Here is an 18,792-nt window from a genome sequence, read left to right as displayed (position 1 = left end):
TGTTTGGCATTGGCAGAGAAGATTTGTCAAATTTTTCATGAGCGCAACCCACATACTCAGCTGTGCTGCTCATTCCACAAATGCATGTTCCTTACAAATGGGGCAGCATTTAAAAGAGAAATAAACAGGCTTTCCAACGGTATACAATTTATTGCCAAGAAGCATTGTTACAACAGAGAAATAATCTACCAAACACACATTTTTTAACTTTTTGTTCGATGTTTATAAACATCTACAAAGTTTTTATAAGTAAGCACAGACATGGATAAAAAAAAAGTGAAGCTGCCGGTAGCATTATAAAGATAGAAAATAAAGACAGCAAACCAGACTGAGCTAACCATTAGAACAACACATAATCCCCAACCCCCCACTTTCGATTAAGGACATAATCACATCAAAATCCAAATGTATCAGAGTCAACATGCAATGCAAAGAGGAACATGACCACAACATAAGCACACCGGCAAGCTACAAAACATTTATGGATAGAGGTGACAGCATCTTTTCCAAATATGGTAGCTGCCTATGATGGCGGGCACAGAACATAATGTAACCACCAGATGTTTTGCACTTATTTTTGTCAGTCCAGCTATTTGCAGTCCACACACACCTCTTGTGCACGTGTCCTAGGCTGTCAAAGATTAAGGCAATGGTTTGACAGTTATATCCAGATACACTGATGGCTTCTGCTAGTGGCTGCTATTTGAGTATTTTAGAGCTGAAGCAAATGTCCATGTATGAATCAAATAAGCAACCAATTTCCAAAATGACAACAGTCTTAGTGGTTTCATTGATCATGACAACATCCAGAGTGTTGGGAGGAGAGGACTTTATAAGACGGTCAAGTGTGCTGTTGTGATTAGATGAAGAAAACCAGTCCATCTGAACACTTTTGTGTGTATGAAGTTTTGTCAACTGTTCTATGTTGCGGCGCAGTTCTTTAGCGATCAAGTCTACTATACGGTCGTGGCGTGCAATATATAGTCCTTTAAAAGCAGAGCAACTGTTCATGATGTGTGAGATTGATTCCATATGATGGTTATTGTGCAGGAGGCAGTATGGTTCATGTTGTGAGGGCTACCAGAGAGAGAGAGAGGTGCAGGTGGCAGTATGGTTCATGTTGTGAGGGCTACCAGAGAGAGAGAGAGGTGCAGGTGGCAGTATGGTTCATGTTGTGAGGGCTACCAGAGAGAGAGAGAGAGGTGCAGGTGGCAGTATGGTTCATGTTGTGAGGGCTACCAGAGAGAGAGAGAGAGGTGCAGGTGGCAGTATGGTTCATGTTGTGAGGGCTACCAGAGAGAGAGAGAGGTGCAGGTGGCAGTATGGTTCATGTTGTGAGGGCTACCAGAGAGAGAGAGAGGTGCAGGTGGCAGTATGGTTCATGTTGTGAGGGCTACCAGAGAGAGAGAGAGGTGCAGGTGGCAGTATGGTTCATGTTGTGAGGGCTACCAGAGAGAGAGAGAGAGGTGCAGGTGGCAGTATGGTTCATGTTGTGAGGGCTACCAGAGAGAGAGAGAGGTGCAGGTGGCAGTATGGTTCATGTTGTGAGGGCTACCAGAGAGAGAGAGAGGTGCAGGAGGCAGTATGGTTCATGTTGTGAGGGCTACCAGAGAGAGAGAGAGGTGCAGGTGGCAGTATGGTTCATGTTGTGAGGGCTACCAGAGAGAGAGAGAGGTGCAGGTGGCAGTATGGTTCATGTTGTGAGGGCTACCAGAGAGAGAGAGAGGTGCAGGTGGCAGTATGGTTCATGTTGTGAGGGCTACCAGAGAGAGAGAGAGGTGCAGGTGGCAGTATGGTTCATGTTGTGAGGGCTACCAGAGAGAGAGAGAGGTGCAGGTGGCAGTATGGTTCATGTTGTGAGGGCTACCAGAGAGAGAGAGAGGTGCAGGTGGCAGTATGGTTCATGTTGTGAGGGGTACCAGAGAGAGAGAGAGGTGCAGGAGGCAGTATGGTTCATGTTGTGAGGGTTACCAGAGAGAGAGAGAGGTGCAGGTGGCAGTATGGTTCATGTTGTGAGGGGTACCAGAGAGAGAGAGAGGTGCAGGAGGCAGTATGGTTCATGTTGTGAGGGCTACCAGAGAGAGAGAGAGGTGCAGGAGGCAGTATGGTTCATGTTGTGAGGGCTACCAGAGAGAGAGAGAGGTGCAGGTGGCAGTATGGTTCATGTTGTGAGGGCTACCAGAGAGAGAGAGAGGTGCAGGTGGCAGTATGGTTCATGTTGTGAGGGCTACCAGAGAGAGAGAGAGGTGCAGGTGGCAGTATGGTTCATGTTGTGAGGGCTACCAGAGAGAGAGAGAGGTGCAGGTGGCAGTATGGTTCATGTTGTGAGGGCTACCAGAGAGAGAGAGAGGTGCAGGTGGCAGTATGGTTCATGTTGTGAGGGCTACCAGAGAGAGAGAGAGGTGCAGGTGGCAGTATGGTTCATGTTGTGAGGGCTACCAGAGAGAGAGAGAGGTGCAGGAGGCAGTATGGTTCATGTTGTGAGGGCTACCAGAGAGAGAGAGAGGTGCAGGTGGCAGTATGGTTCATGTTGTGAGGGCTACCAGAGAGAGAGAGAGAGGTGCAGGAGGCAGTATGGTTCATGTTGTGAGGGCTACCAGAGAGAGAGAGAGGTGCAGGTGGCAGTATGGTTCATGTTGTGAGGGCTACCAGAGAGAGAGAGAGGTGCAGGTGGCAGTATGGTTCATGTTGTGAGGGCTACCAGAGAGAGAGAGAGGTGCAGGTGGCAGTATGGTTCATGTTGTGAGGGCTACCAGAGAGAGAGAGAGAGGTGCAGGTGGCAGTATGGTTCATGTTGTGAGGGCTACCAGAGAGAGAGAGAGGTGCAGGTGGCAGTATGGTTCATGTTGTGAGGGCTACCAGAGAGAGAGAGAGGTGCAGGTGGCAGTATGGTTCATGTTGTGAGGGCTACCAGAGAGAGAGAGAGGTGCAGGTGGCAGTATGGTTCATGTTGTGAGGGCTACCAGAGAGAGAGAGAGAGGTGCAGGTGGCAGTATGGTTCATGTTGTGAGGGCTACCAGAGAGAGAGAGAGGTGCAGGTGGCAGTATGGTTCATGTTGTGAGGGCTACCAGAGAGAGAGAGAGGTGCAGGTGGCAGTATGGTTCATGTTGTGAGGGGTACCAGAGAGAGAGAGAGGTGCAGGTGGCAGTATGGTTCATGTTGTGAGGGCTACCAGAGAGAGAGAGAGGTGCAGGTGGCAGTATGGTTCATGTTGTGAGGGCTACCAGAGAGAGAGAGAGGTGCAGGTGGCAGTATGGTTCATGTTGTGAGGGGTACCAGAGAGAGAGAGAGGTGCAGGAGGCAGTATGGTTCATGTTGTGAGGGCTACCAGAGAGAGAGAGAGGTGCAGGTGGCAGTATGGTTCATGTTGTGAGGGCTACCAGAGAGAGAGAGAGGTGCAGGTGGCAGTATGGTTCATGTTGTGAGGGCTACCAGAGAGAGAGAGAGGTGCAGGTGGCAGTATGGTTCATGTTGTGAGGGGTACCAGAGAGAGAGAGAGGTGCAGGAGGCAGTATGGTTCATGTTGTGAGGGCTACCAGAGAGAGAGAGAGGTGCAGGTGGCAGTATGGTTCATGTTGTGAGGGCTACCAGAGAGAGAGAGAGGTGCAGGAGGCAGTATGGTTCATGTTGTGAGGGCTACCAGAGAGAGAGAGAGAGGTGCAGGTGGCAGTATGGTTCATGTTGTGAGGGCTACCAGAGAGAGAGAGAGGTGCAGGAGGCAGTATGGTTCATGTTGTGAGGGCTACCAGAGAGAGAGAGAGGTGCAGGAGGCAGTATGGTTCATGTTGTGAGGGCTACCAGAGAGAGAGAGAGGTGCAGGTGGCAGTATGGTTCATGTTGTGAGGGCTACCAGAGAGAGAGAGAGGTGCAGGTGGCAGGATGGTTCATGTTGTGAGGGCTACCAGAGAGAGAGAGAGGTGCAGGTGGCAGTATGGTTCATGTTGTGAGGGCTACCAGAGAGAGAGAGAGGTGCAGGTGGCAGTATGGTTCATGTTGTGAGGGCTACCAGAGAGAGAGAGAGGTGCAGGTGGCAGTATGGTTCATGTTGTGAGGGCTACCAGAGAGAGAGAGAGGTGCAGGAGGCAGTATGGTTCATGTTGTGAGGGCTACCAGAGAGAGAGAGAGGTGCAGGTGGCAGTATGGTTCATGTTGTGAGGGCTACCAGAGAGAGAGAGAGGTGCAGGTGGCAGTATGGTTCATGTTGTGAGGGCTACCAGAGAGAGAGAGAGGTGCAGGTGGCAGTATGGTTCATGTTGTGAGGGCTACCAGAGAGAGAGAGAGAGGTGCAGGTGGCAGTATGGTTCATGTTGTGAGGGCTACCAGAGAGAGAGAGAGGTGCAGGTGGCAGTATGGTTCATGTTGTGAGGGGTACCAGAGAGAGAGAGAGGTGCAGGTGAGGGCTACCAGAGAGAGAGAGAGGTGCAGGAGGCAGTATGGTTCATGTTGTGAGGGCTACCAGAGAGAGAGAGAGAGGTGCAGGTGGCAGTATGGTTCATGTTGTGAGGGCTACCAGAGAGAGAGAGAGAGGTGCAGGTGGCAGTATGGTTCATGTTGTGAGGGCTACCAGAGAGAGAGAGAGAGGTGCAGGTGGCAGTATGGTTCATGTTGTGAGGGCTACCAGAGAGAGAGAGAGGTGCAGGAGGCAGTATGGTTCATGTTGTGAGGGCTACCAGAGAGAGAGAGAGAGGTGCAGGTGGCAGTATGGTTCATGTTGTGAGGGTTACCAGAGAGAGAGAGAGGTGCAGGTGGCAGTATGGTTCATGTTGTGAGGGCTACCAGAGAGAGAGAGAGGTGCAGGTGGCAGTATGGTTCATGTTGTGAGGGCTACCAGAGAGAGAGAGAGGTGCAGGTGGCAGTATGGTTCATGTTGTGAGGGCTACCAGAGAGAGAGAGAGAGGTGCAGGTGGCAGTATGGTTCATGTTGTGAGGGCTACCAGAGAGAGAGAGAGGTGCAGGTGGCAGTATGGTTCATGTTGTGAGGGCTACCAGAGAGAGAGAGAGGTGCAGGTGGCAGTATGGTTCATGTTGTGAGGGCTACCAGAGAGAGAGAGAGGTGCAGGTGGCAGTATGGTTCATGTTGTGAGGGCTACCAGAGAGAGAGAGAGGTGCAGGTGGCAGTATGGTTCATGTTGTGAGGGCTACCAGAGAGAGAGAGAGGTGCAGGAGGCAGTATGGTTCATGTTGTGAGGGGTACCAGAGAGAGAGAGAGAGGTGCAGGAGGCAGTATGGTTCATGTTGTGAGGGGTACCAGAGAGAGAGAGAGAGGTGCAGGTGGCAGTATGGTTCATGTTGTGAGGGCTACCAGAGAGAGAGAGAGGTGCAGGAGGCAGTATGGTTCATGTTGTGAGGGGTACCAGAGAGAGAGAGAGAGAGGTGCAGGAGGCAGTATGGTTCATGTTGTGAGGGCTACCAGAGAGAGAGAGATATTGTATTTAGTAGGTAGAACTTGAAGCCGGGCTTTTATTGTAAACTTGAGAATTGATTCCTCGATTGTTGCGTTTTGCAATATGGAATGGGACGCGGTGTGGTCAGTAAATGACAGGCAGGCAAGTTTTCCCTGGAGACACGGACCAGTCCAGCGCTGCCGCTGGCATGTTTGATGGTACTCAATAATGTTACGTCTGCAGCTCTGGGAGTTCAAAGCATGCGCACACGCACACGCACACGCACATGCACACATACACACACACACACACACACACACACACACACACACACACACACACACACACACACACACACACACACAGTACCACTTACCATTGTCTCTGTGTCCAGGGGATGAAGGTGTCCTGCACCCACTTCCAGTGCTCTGCGGGGGCGTTCTCCTACCTGAGGGACCACTTCAGCCACAACTTCAGCGTGGACATGAGTCACCAGATCCTTAACCTCAACATCAACCTTATGCTGGTAGCTCACACACGCACGCACGCACGCACGCACACATCACACACACACACACACACACACACACACACACACACACACACACACACACACACGCACACGCACGCACGCACACATCACACACACATACACACACGCACGCACGCACACATCACACACACACACACACACACACACACACACACACACACACACACACACACACACACACACACGTTTGGTGTCTCATCACCTTGTCTCTGTCACAGGGCCAGGCTCAGGAGTGTCTTCTGGAGAAGTCCATGTTGGACAACAGGAAGAGTTATCTGGTCGCCCGCATCAGTGCTCAGGTCAACTTTTTACCATCAAACTATCATGTGTTTCAAAATATGTTCAGCAGTTTAAATATGAGTTTTAGGGTCTTTTCACACCTGGACCCCTTTAAAAGAACCAAACTCAGACCTCTTTAAGTGGACCAAAAAGTGGACCAACAGCAAAGGGACTCCGTTCTTTTTGTGTTCACATTGTGAGTTCATTTGAAAGAGGACTCGGTTCTCTTTCTGGTCCACTTTAGCTCTGATGGGGCCTCAGTCCTCTTTCTGTTCACACTATACGTAGTTCCACTGGAGCTCAGACCTCCTTTGGATGATGAGTAGTTTTCACTTGGAACAAGATGGCTGTTCTTACAGGCAATCCACTCCACTGACATCATGGAGCTTTGTGTTCCCACTGCACAGGTAAAGACAACCGCAATGGGGACTTTGAAGTGAACTGAACTCAGACCACCTCTCGAGGAGGTCTGAGTTCGGTTCACTTCAGAGGGATCTGAGTTCTGTTGGGGTGTTCACATATGTGCAAAAATGCTGACTAATAGGTCTGAACACAACTCTGAACACAACTATTGAGTGGTTAACGCCCGCCCCCAAGACAAAACCAGAGGTGTGACAGACATATGATTTGACCATCCAGGGATGGCATGCCGGACTTCCATAACAGCCCAGCCAGTCAGATTCCGCCGTGCAATTCCTGTCGGCGGAACCCGTGAATTTGTCTTGTGATTCAGACCCTCCATCGCTGGAAGCGTGCTGACATAACACGTTGGGTCTGACCACATGAGACTACTCCGTACTCGCCTTCCTCTTGCCAAGCCGGCTGTGGTGCGCACGGTGCACCGTGGGTGGGGGGCCGCAGCACCGTGCCTTGGAGTGCGGCGCTGCTGTGTGTTAGAGACAGCACTCACTCAGACTGTAGTGGTGTGTGACGGTGCTGCAGACCAGTGGCGGCTCCTGAGCTAGAAGACATGGAAGGATGGCTCTCGGAGGCGACCTTTATTTTATTTTTTTATTCTTTTGCCGTTTGAAGACAGATTTAGAAGAATATCTTATTTTAATTTAGCACTAGGATTAGACTGTTTTGATGTCATTATTCATTGTCAATTATTTGTGCTGTTATGGTTATTATTAGCTTAGTCACTCACTTCTACACTAGCTTACACTGCTCCCACTTTTCTTGGAAAATAGCAAAATCTTGCTTCACCCAAAATGTTATTCACATAAGACTATATCCTAACTAAATCATCACCCTGAAAACCACCGGCCCACAGGCCACACACTGCCTAAAAAGCCACCACCAGGCCCCCCACAGAGAAACCAGCGAACCCCGTCACACCTTAACGCAGAGGAGTGGGGACAACAGGGACAACCGCGCGCTGTGGCCCATACAGACATCAGCTACGTGAGAGAGAGAGAGAGAGAGAGGCAGAGACAGACAGACAGACATCAGCTAGAGAGAGAGAGAGAGAGAGAGGGAGAAAGAGAGATCTCTAACATCTCTCTAACTAGCATTCACGTGAAAACACCCTGAGCCATTCACAGCCAAGTCCGTCAGCAAAAGACCCGACAAACAAATCAAAAACACTCTACTCCATTTCCAACAAACGGAGGGAATAGCTACGCCAAACTCAATTTAAAATTGCGGCACTTTATGGCGGGCAAAGCAGCATGAAAGTTTGATGAAACAATATTATAAAGCGCTGCTTGGCGGACCATTTACACGCCGAATTTACCAGAAGAGCAGAATAACCTGCACCTTAATTGACTGACTTACTTGAACATCCGTCTGTGTCACCATGCAGCCCCCAGCTGTAACCTCTGTCACCATGCAGCCCCCAGCCATAACCTCTGTCACCATGCAGCCCCCAGCTGTAACCTCTGTCACCATGCAGCCCCCAGCTGTAACCTCTGTCACCATGCAGCCCCCAGCTGTAACCTCTGTCACCATGCAGCCCCCAGCCTGTAACCTCTGTCACCATGCAGCCCCCAGCCGTAACCTCTGTCACCATGCAGCCCCCAGCTGTAACCTCTGTCACCATGCAGCCCCCAGCCCTCTGTCACCATGCAGCCCCCAGCCCTCTGTCACCATGCAGCCCCCAGCCATAACCTCGCATCACAGCCGTTGTTTTTCCAACCCTGGATCAAGCGCTCAGTCTGTGCCAGCGCGTGTGGATATCTCCGTCTCCCGGCCACGTCTTGTTGCACCCTGCAGTCCCTCCAAGCTCCAAATGCGTTCAGTTCACGTTGTTTGTTAATGCAACTAGCTAACCTTCTGCACAATAAAAAACGAATGGGAAAATGTAATGTGCTAACTATCTACCTATCAGTCATCACAGTGCCAGTCAGGCCAGGGATCTACTTCCTTATTAGGTTCATGCTGGCGCCTCAAGCTGAAACCCAGTTGAAGATGACATTTTATTGGACGGACACTTAAGTCAATCTTATGGTTGGTTGTTGATTGGTAGGGCAGGCTAAGGCTCATCTGTTGTGAATTGCATGTGTTTTTCGACCAATCATAGATTAGCATGAGATAAATTAGAAAGGAAATGAAACGCCCAAGGGGGTAATGCCAATGCATCATACCCCTGAGGGGATGGCACACAGACAGTAGACTCTGCATGGCACCACACTGCCCTTTCCATCAGTGCCCTACAGGTGTCGCTGTTGAAGCATTTTAAGAATATCATGAATACCATGAATTTTATTAAGAAAAAACACATTTGATTGATATCTTATAAAAAAAAAAAAAAAAAAAACCCCATCTCTTCTAAAAAAATAAGGGAGGCTCATCCTCCCTGGCATACATGAATAACCTCCACTGACTCAGACTGTAGTGGTGTGTGACGGTGCTGCTGTGTTGCCGCAGGTGGTGGATTACTACAAAGAGGCGTGCAGGGCCCTGGAGAACTCTGAGACCGCCTCCATGCTGGGAAAGATCCAGAAGGACTGGAAGAAACTGGTCCAGATGAAGATCTATTACTTTGCTTCTATCGCACACGTGAGTCCACTGGGAGAAAGGGAGCATGTGTGTGTGTGTGCTGTTGTATGTGTATGAATGTCCCTGTTAGTTGCAGAGGTGGCGTGTAATAAATAGGAGAAGTCAGAATTTCACTTCAGACTAGGGCTGTCTTCTACAAGTCGACGATTTGACCATCAGCCTAGAGACCCGTGAGTCGACGGAGATTCCTCAAGTTGAGCAGTCGTGTTTTTTTTTCCCCTCTCTCCCTCCCCTCCAGTCAGTGTGGTGTGCTGTGCTCTTAAAATACTGAACACAACCTCCTCAAAGTTGGCACATGTCTTAATTATAGTTAGTTTCTCGCTGGATGTGTCATTACATTATTAATATCTTACCTGGATAAGCTCTAATTATGTTGTTTATGTTATCAGTCTGACTTGGAAGCACTCTCTGCCGGCTGAGCAGCCGCGGGCACGAGCAGTGAGATTCCCACAGTCTCCCATAACCCCAGAGAGGGGATGAGAAGAGGGATAACTCCAAAACATTTGATTGATCTATACGAAGGATCAGCGTGATGTCACTTGACACCCAGAAATGCGGGACCCCGCGGCAGTTAATAGTACGAGTTGGGTCAAACAAACGTTAATATCTCAAAAACTATACATGACATCGCTTATATTTTGACATTCTGAGTGAGAGCAGAAGTAGCCCAAGAGTTTGATGTATAATATATGCATGTCGTGTTAAAGTTGTGTGAACTGTCGCAGTTTTTAAAATGTAAACAGAGTTAACTGGCTAGAGTCAGCCACTCAAGCCTTGCGCCACTTGGGCTCCATAGGGTTCCATTGCCTTTGCCACCCAGTGACGCGGTATGTTTACCAAAATGCTGCTTGGCTGATCCCTCGTATTCACGTCAGAGGAAGCAGGATTAAACAAAACCATATCAGAAATACACAGCAGCGCGTGTGTCTTTTCCGGGTATAGTGTCCTCCTCGCTGGGGAGGTACAGATGGAGGTAGGGGGGGGAATTTCTAGGTTTGAGTGACAGATTGAGGGCGAATGGCGTTATGAGAATTACTCACAAGCTCGTTTTAATGCTTTTCCACTGGTTGCATTTTGTAAAAACCACACAGAGACGTGAAGCGTTATTACGGAACCCACCGCGGTTTTGGGCCTACACAGCAGGCAAGTGCCGGGATTGGCCAGGTGCCCATGCTCCGTGAGCCAATGAGCCAATGCGAGTATTTATTTTGACAAGCTGCATGAAGGGTGACCAGTGGCATTTTATTCATTACATGACGCTATGTCCCCCCCCCCATCTAAATTGATAAGTTATTTCTTGTTTACACTTATTTAGGCCTTATTAGTCTTGAGAAGAACTGTAGCCTAGGCGTTGGACATGTCATTTCAAAGCAGCAGCAATGTCCTTTACACTTTAATTTCTTTATACATGTAGGCTACATGTTTTAAAGGGTGAAATAAAAAAATAGGTTAAGAGCCTAAATTTAAAAAAGAAATATGTCTCATTCAGACTCCATTATCCCGACGTCGAATTGCCGCAATTGACTGTTAATGTGGTCAAAATAATCACTGAAGATATTTAAAAAAATAAAAATAAAATAAAGAATAGTCGAATATTCGTATTGGACAGTCGAATCTGAGTCAACTGGCAGAATCCTGAGTCGAGGACAGCCCTAATTCAGACACGCACGCACGCACACGCACACACACACACACACACACACACACACACACACACACACACACACACACACACACACACACACACACACACACATATTGTCTCAGACTTCTCTCTCTCTCTCTCCACAGCTCCATATGGGAAAACAAGCTGAGGAGCAACAGAAGTATGGAGAGCGGGTAGGACCAAATTTCATGCACAGGAATATTTGACCCTTGTGCTCCTTCCTAGTCCTTCCTAGTCCTTCCTAGTCCTTCCTAGTCCTTCCTAGTCCTAATGCAAATTGAAACGTATTCTACTGTTGGGTGGTGTTCACAACATGAGCATTTGTGATACATCAAAAAACGCACAATATGCCATCTATTTCAATGAGACCCAGGTGTTGTAGGACGCCATTGACAGAGCGCAGTGCGTGAATTAAACAACCCAGTCCGTCAAAAAAGTTGAAAAATATCATACTACTAAATACTTTAAAATATCAGTATATTTGTCTGGAAGAGGAAGTGAGCGCCAGAGCTAAGATACAGCTGCTGCCTGACTTCAGGCAGAGTTTCTCTGTAGATATTGTCTCTATCGACTTTGATGGGAGCTCTCTAAAAAGGCTGATCTAATGAGCCGATCTGAGGCACGTCACGTGAGACAATTAAATATGCACACGGTGCACAGCGCACCTAGAATGACTTCAGCCCTCTCTCTCTCTCTCTCTCTCAGTCAGCATAACGAACACACTCACACACACACACACACACACACACACTCACTCACACACTCACTCACACACACACACACACACACACACACACACACACACACACACACACACACACACACACGCTCGCTCTGCCCCATAGAGAGCCAAAGTGAAACGTCACTTCCTGCTTTCTCCCTGTACCAGCGCTGTGAAGAATATGAATGGCGGTGAACGGAGAATAAGGTTACTTTTTTGATCCCGTTTGAATTGTGCCACGGGGTGCCAACGCTAATTTTGTTGCACTAGAAGTTATAAATCAGAAAGACTACATACACTGTCGCCTAAGTGACGTCACTTTCTCTACCGGCAAAGCTGAAGACCGGCGACATGCCATGAGCTTCCACAAGCTATGTAGTTTTTCTACGAAACTAACCCCTACGTTTCAGTTTGACGACAAACTGACTTTCTTGACATGCAAAGTTATGTTTTAAATTGACAAAATTAGCGTTGGCACCCCGTGGCACAATTCAAACGGGATCAAAAAAGTAACCTTATTCTCCATCCACCGCCATTCATATTTTTCGCAGCGCTGGTACAGGGAGAAAGCAGGAAGTGACGTTTCAATTTGGCTCTCTATGCAAGAGGCACGCACGCACAGGTGCCGCATTTGTAAATACCGGAGGATCAATAAGCTTTCACGTTAATGTTCTCTTATCCGTACTGGAGAAATTAAGAAAATATATTTCCTATAATTGCTACATGAACGTTATCTCACCGTTTCATCTGTCGTTTGATCTCACCAACTCTGTAAGACATGCCTATGATAGTCTAGCCCAGTGATACTCAACTTGCGCCCCCTGTGTGGCCCGCGATGGAATTGCATTTCTTTTTTTACAGTGCACCTGAACGCAACATGCAAGATACCCGCTGAATAAGTGTCCAAATGTTCATGTCATTCTGGCCAATACTCCACTTCTGTTATAGCATTTCAGTCTGGAATATCGAATATCTTTCAGTAATCTATGATTTAGCTGCTAAATTGTCAAATACTACCCATGCACTTATGTATGTGCTTAACCTAACTAACTTAACCTAACTAACTATCCGGTGTGCACAACATTGTCAGACTAAACTCCGGCTGACACCCCAAAAACCTACAATCCGCTACAGAAAAATGTATATTGTTTATTAACTGGCCCCTGGCCTTCTATCATTTCACGAACGTGGCCCCCGGGGCAAAGCAAGTTGAGTATCCCTGGTCTAGCCTATGATATATTTAAGAGAGATTGCTCGCTTTCTGGCCATCCCTCAGATGAAACACAACAGCGAGGGGGCCATGTGTGAGTCTCCACTTGTGCCTGCCTGCTGCGCTGCCCTGCTTTCAGCGTGTGCATTGTGCCCCGCCCCTCTCTTCACTCAAAGTGAAAAGAGAGAGATAGCAGCTAGACTAAACAATCAAAAAGTGTGGATTACTTACTTCACAGGAGACTGAGTCGATGATGCTGACAATGCTTGTTGTCACAAGTGAGTACAACAAATTGTTCGCTACTATCGCTTCGCTTCTAGTAAGGGTGGGAACACGAGCAATCTGTCTACTCTAAACACTCAGCGAAAGTCCATCAAATAGAAACAGAGTTTTCCACAACTAGCTACTCGAATTTCATCTGTCAATACGCGACCCCGTTCACCTCCTCAGGTAGCCTATGTTATGTCAACGGGCAGCCTAGCGCCCACATACGCAGTTAACTAGCGAACATGGATGGTTAATGATTAGAGTAAACATCATCCAGCTGATTTGGCGTGTTACAATCCGAAATAAATGGCGAGTTCAGGGGCATATTGAAATGAGGCAGAGTTGACTCACCTATTTTCAGTTCAACTGTATCGATGAGGGGAAACACAGTACATAGTTTACCCACCTCTGTAGTTTTATTCTCATTTTAATTTGATAACATGTTGTTTATTTTACTCTACAGGAAAGCTATATTTGTTAAGCTCTGTCTCAGCTGCTCCCAATAACTGCTGTGGTTTAAGTTGGGTCTCTAATGGGCCATTTCCACAGCTGGTATCAGCGCGTCTCGCTTTTTTGTCTCATTCCACCGATCAAAAACGTGGACAGCCCGGGTTGAGTCGGGGTTGAGTCGTTAGTTAGAGTCGCTAGTTTTGGTCCCTGCTTTGTTGAGGTTCCAGCGCTGTGAACCCGGTACCATACCGTGACGTGAAAACACTGCACACGACTGATTGGTCAGACAGAATCATGTTTACTGTATCTACTGACTGTCAATGCTGGATAGCAGTTTAGTGGGGCTTACCTTCTCTTCTGTTAATGTTATTTCCATCAGTATTTTGTGTTGCTGCCTTCGGCTCTGGTGAAATAAAATCGATCTCCTTGCTCAGCTTTAACATGACGGTGGTTTTCAATTGTTTTGAGAGAGAAAAAGTCAGCTCCTCGGGAAGCCCTTTGTTTGTGTGCTGCGTTGGCTCCGCTAGGCCGGAGGCGGGGGTTTAGTGAAGCAGCGGTCTTGCCTGGTGAGAGGCCGCCGGGGTAGAGGCTTCCCTTCTCCCTGTAGCGCAACTCCCGTCCCGCGCGCAGTGCATGCATGTGAGTTTGAGTAACAACAAAGTGATATCCATTCTCCTAGCCGATTGTCACATTTGCCCATGTACACTGTAGTAGAGCTGGGCAATATAATCGATACGGCAATATATCGCAATATTTTATTTCCCGATACTGTATCGATACTTGGACGCCAAGTATCGCGATATTATTATTTATTTTTTATTTTTTTGCAGGCCATGCCATGCCAGGCCTCTGCATCTGGTGATTCCCATACCTGGGTGGTACACAGTGTGTTGTATCTTTAGCTCTATTATTTAATTTTGAGTAAATTCTGTAGAATATCGCAATATATCGCAATATGTATCGCATCACAATATATCGTGATACAATCGTATCGTGACCCAAGTATCGTGATACGTATCGTATCGTGAGAGCCTTGCCAATACCCAGCCCTACACTGTAGGTAATTTAGAGGCACCAGTATTTCATAAACAGTTTAAAAGATCTGTGTATGGATTTAATTTTAACGTTATACGTTATAGCCCACTATGGGCGGAGGGCAGATATGCGGTCGCTATGACGACCAGGTGTGTGAGTAAACTTGCTATGGAAACAGAGTCTATATCAAGTAGAGACGAGTAAGACCAGATCGAGTAGAGCTGTACTGTGCTGTTATATGTGGTGGAAATGAGCCATTAGAGAGTAACAATAATAAACAGTTGTCAATTCATGATAATACTTTCTCATCTCTAATATCTTTAATACTTATTATACAATGTTGGTAAGAATAGCCAAATAAATAAATCATTAAATAAATAAATAAATAAATAAATAATGCCACAGCTAAGCTAGGCTGAGTTGCTACTACAGGAGAGCTGAAACAGCAGGTCGAGAGGGATACGACTGCACCTGGCCATGAACCTACAGTACCACGACACACACTCTCTGTTCATAGGGCTCCAATTAAAAAAAAACAAATGAAAAACAAATTGCACAGTTCTACTACATAGATGACGCAGCTTTAATAAATCATTATATGCAGAGTGGCAGCCTAGGTGGTTTCAACTGCAGACACCTTGCTTGCACTTATTCTAAGTCTCTTTCCATAAGGGCATCAGCAAAAAGCCTGCAATGTAGCGCGTCATGTCCTTTCTTTTTCTTCCTCACTCCTCTGTCATTTGGCCCCTCCCTCCCGCTTTTATTTCATTCTGTCTCTTCCCTTGACTTGGATTTTCTGCTTCCCACAGCTGGCTTACCTGCAGAGCTCCTTAGACAAACTCAATGAAGCCGTCAAGCTGGCCAAGGTAAAGCTGCAGTCAGTCACCCTCCAGCATCTCATGTATAATGTGTAACGCCCTGCGTGTGTTTTCCTGTGTATGTGTGTGTGTGTGTGTCAGGGGTGTCACGGTACACAAAAGTCACTAGGGCTGGCACGGATCAGAAAACCCACGGATCGGATCGCGTGACGGATTTTGAGCCACGGATCACGGATTTTTCGGATCAGCAAAAAAAAAAAAATAGGCTATATCAGATTTTTTCTCTCAAAATTAGATTTTCGATTAGATTTTTTAATACTATTATACTTCTCTAACCATTTGTTGCCCTGCACAGCTCAAAAATATTTTTTTCTCATGACACAATTTATGCTTTTACTCTGAAGGCAGAACAACCCAACTTCCTGTTTTAGGTGGCACTGCGCCTAACTTCCTGGCTGTTGCTTGCTAATGTAGTCACTTGACACGGGTACAGACCAGACCGGGTGAGTCTGGAAACATAACGTTGATGCTACGTTGATGCTACGTTAAGCTACTCGGTGGCCCCACGTGTTGTTTTGTTGTTATGTGTCCAAGGCAACATTTCACCGTCCGGTGATAATGTGTTCGTGAAACGTGTGTGTGTGTGTGTCTGTGTGTGTGTGTGCGTGTTGTGGCTCTCGTTATCTTGTGCAGCCCGCAACACGCTACTCGCATTCCTGTGCTTTTTCAGAGGTGTTGAAATAAGTTTGTTGTCTTTAGTAGCCACTAGCCACAGCCTTCAGAGAGACTTTACAGCGGCGACAATGGATGAGGAAGCTCACTTGTGCATGCCATGATGATGCCTGTCTGTGTCTGGCTGCGCTGCAGGCATTCTCATACACTAACGTTAAACGTTAAATTAAACGAAAGGGGTGGGGGGGGGGGGGGCGGGGGTCCGCGGACCATTGACGTTCCAAACCGCGTTCCGAACCGTGAGGGCTGATCCGTACGGGTCACGGATTATCCGTGATCCGTGCCAGCCCTACAAGTCACGGTACGGTACGTACCTCGGTTTTGGGGTCACGGTTCGGTACGAATACGGTATGGTACAACGGCGGAAAAAGCAACAACAAAAAATTATTTTCATTTTTTATTTAACCTTGGGCATTCATATTGAACAGGCAGTACTAGTGCTCCACCTAGTGTCACAAACTGGTACAGCATGGCCCTGTTTAAAGCAGTAAACAGTACACACAGTGAACATACTCTCTTGCATTAGGTTGTATTTTGCTTGCTCGGTCACAATGTCACAATCAGCTACAAGGCTGAAAAGCATTTAGTTATCAAAAATACAAAAAGTTTCCACTCTGCTACTGCCTCTTGTAGCTTCTCAGCTAGGTGGGCGCTAGCGCTGGGTCGGTTTGAAAATTTTAAAACCGGTTCGATATTGCCGTCTAAACCGGATCGAACCGGTATACCGATTTTTTTTGTAATTACATTTTTTTTTTTTTTTTTAAGCAGGGCTCCCGAGTGTGGCCCATAACTGTCTGTAGTGCAACTTCAGTCCACCTGATAGCGATAATACACCTCTAAGCTGGTATTGTCAACCAGCAATGATACTGAATAAAAAGAAGCAGGACACCTGTGTAACAAACACACCCTGTATTTATTTCTCATAACTATTCAGCTCAACTTTTCTTCTAAACATCAAAATAATAAATGAAATAAGACTTCTGCCTATAGTGCAACTTGAGAAAAGGCTAATAAAAACACAAGCAGTGCAATCAGAATGGATTGGCTTACAGCTGAGCTGCCTTATAAACTTCAAAACTCACAAATTCACACAATATAGGGCCTAGGCATGGGTCGGTTTGAACATTTTGAAACCGGTTCGATATTCCCCAAAAAAAACGTATCAAAGCGGCTGCAGTTGGTGGCGATAATGCACCTCTAAGCTGGTATGCTGCCAACCAGCACGAACACTGAATACAAATAAGCAGAACCTTTTAACTGTAACAACACACTGTTTTTATTTCTCATAACTATTCAGCTTAACTTTTCTTCAAACATCAACATAATAAACAAAATAAGACTTTTGCCTACTAGTGCAACTTGAGAAGAGGCTAATACGAACAATAGTGCAATCAGAATGGACTGGCAAAAATAAAAATAAAAAACCTAAAACCTTTTTTTTTTTTTTTAGGTTTTTTCGGTCCGCACGTGATCAAACCGGGCTCGTATACAAACGCTGGGCTCGTATACCGAACCGAACCAGTAAAACCGGAAATCGACCCATGCCTAGTGGGCGCTAGTGTGCTGTTCATACACAGGTCTCGTTAGAAGAACAGGATTCTTCATTTCCCACTCACTGTCGATGTCGTGTGCGGTGACGGTGAGGTAGCTTTCAGTAGCACGGGACGTCTATCCATCAGTTGTTAATGCAGCGGCGGGTGCAGTGGACAGGCCGTGCTCAATCACTGCTCGTGTGCGCGTGTTACAGACGTGGGACCACGGTTCCGCTCATGTGTGAACGGCATGGGACCTTATAACGAGGCTCGAGTGCGTTTAATAAATGTCTGAAGCCGGCTTGCTCTACCACTGCATATGGGCGCATATCCATGGAAATGTAGACGCCAATCGCCTCTGTAATCTTCTCGTGTCGGTCTGTGTTGGCATTCAGAGGATGGTTAAAAGCAGCGGGGAGAAGCAGTTGTTGTCCCGTTTTCTTTACCCTGTCTCCGGTGAGCGGTGCATCTGGTTGGTGCCGCCTGAGATGCGTTAGCATGTTGGAGGTGTTTCCACCGACGTACCCAACAACTGCCGAACAACGCCGACACACCGTCTTTGTTCGCTCAATCTTTCGCACTCCATCGCTGTTGTAGTCGACTGGGAAGCCGAAGCTCTCCCACACCGCTGAATGATTTAAAAGAAGGTGGCGGCTCTTCAAGCTCTTGCATCTCGCATGCCTCGCTTCTCGCCGTAGCGTTAGTTAAAGTGACTGACGAAAGGGACGGCTTTCTCGTATTGTTTTCGCGTGTCTTCTTCTGTGGCGTTTAATGGCGTTCAAACAGCGTTCGTTTAGGTGCTTTACTGCCACCTTCTGGATTAGGCGTATTCGTGGTGGATCTCCACATACCGTACACTGCCGTACCGTGATGCCCGTACCGTGAACTCTCGGGATGAATACATGTACCGCGACACCCCTAGTGTCTGTTATAAACTGACATCTCTGCTGTGTGTCTGTTATAAACTGACATCTCTGCTGTGTGTCTGGGTACAACCAGGGTCAACCTGACAGCGTGCAGGACGCCCTGAGGTTCAGCATGGATGTAATCGGGGGAAAGTGAGCAAAATGAACAACAGTTTTATCATTTATTTTCATGTGGTAATGTGGTACTGTATGGCTTCTTCCTTTTGATTTCAATGTTA

General features: G+C 47.3%; 1 protein-coding gene across 1 annotated transcript in view; it reads left to right on the top strand.

Moving 5' to 3' along the window:
• The window catches only part of ptpn23a (protein tyrosine phosphatase, non-receptor type 23, a), a 77,964-nt gene that overhangs the window by 20,040 nt on the left and 39,132 nt on the right, over nucleotides 1–18,792 (top strand). The window contains exons 6-11 of the mRNA XM_083634295.1: nucleotides 5,780–5,911; nucleotides 6,157–6,237; nucleotides 9,086–9,217; nucleotides 11,009–11,056; nucleotides 15,376–15,432; nucleotides 18,648–18,706. Of these exons, the coding sequence (XP_083490421.1) occupies nucleotides 5,780–5,911; nucleotides 6,157–6,237; nucleotides 9,086–9,217; nucleotides 11,009–11,056; nucleotides 15,376–15,432; nucleotides 18,648–18,706 (509 nt within the window). The remainder of the gene's footprint in view (nucleotides 1–5,779; nucleotides 5,912–6,156; nucleotides 6,238–9,085; nucleotides 9,218–11,008; nucleotides 11,057–15,375; nucleotides 15,433–18,647; nucleotides 18,707–18,792) is intronic.

Source organism: Poromitra crassiceps (assembly GCF_964638095.1).
Source record: "Poromitra crassiceps genome assembly, chromosome: 1".
NCBI classification, from domain to species: Eukaryota; Metazoa; Chordata; class Actinopteri; order Beryciformes; family Melamphaidae; genus Poromitra; species Poromitra crassiceps.
Note: the sequence above shows the minus strand (reverse complement) of the source record. Positions and strands in the feature narration are given on the sequence as shown.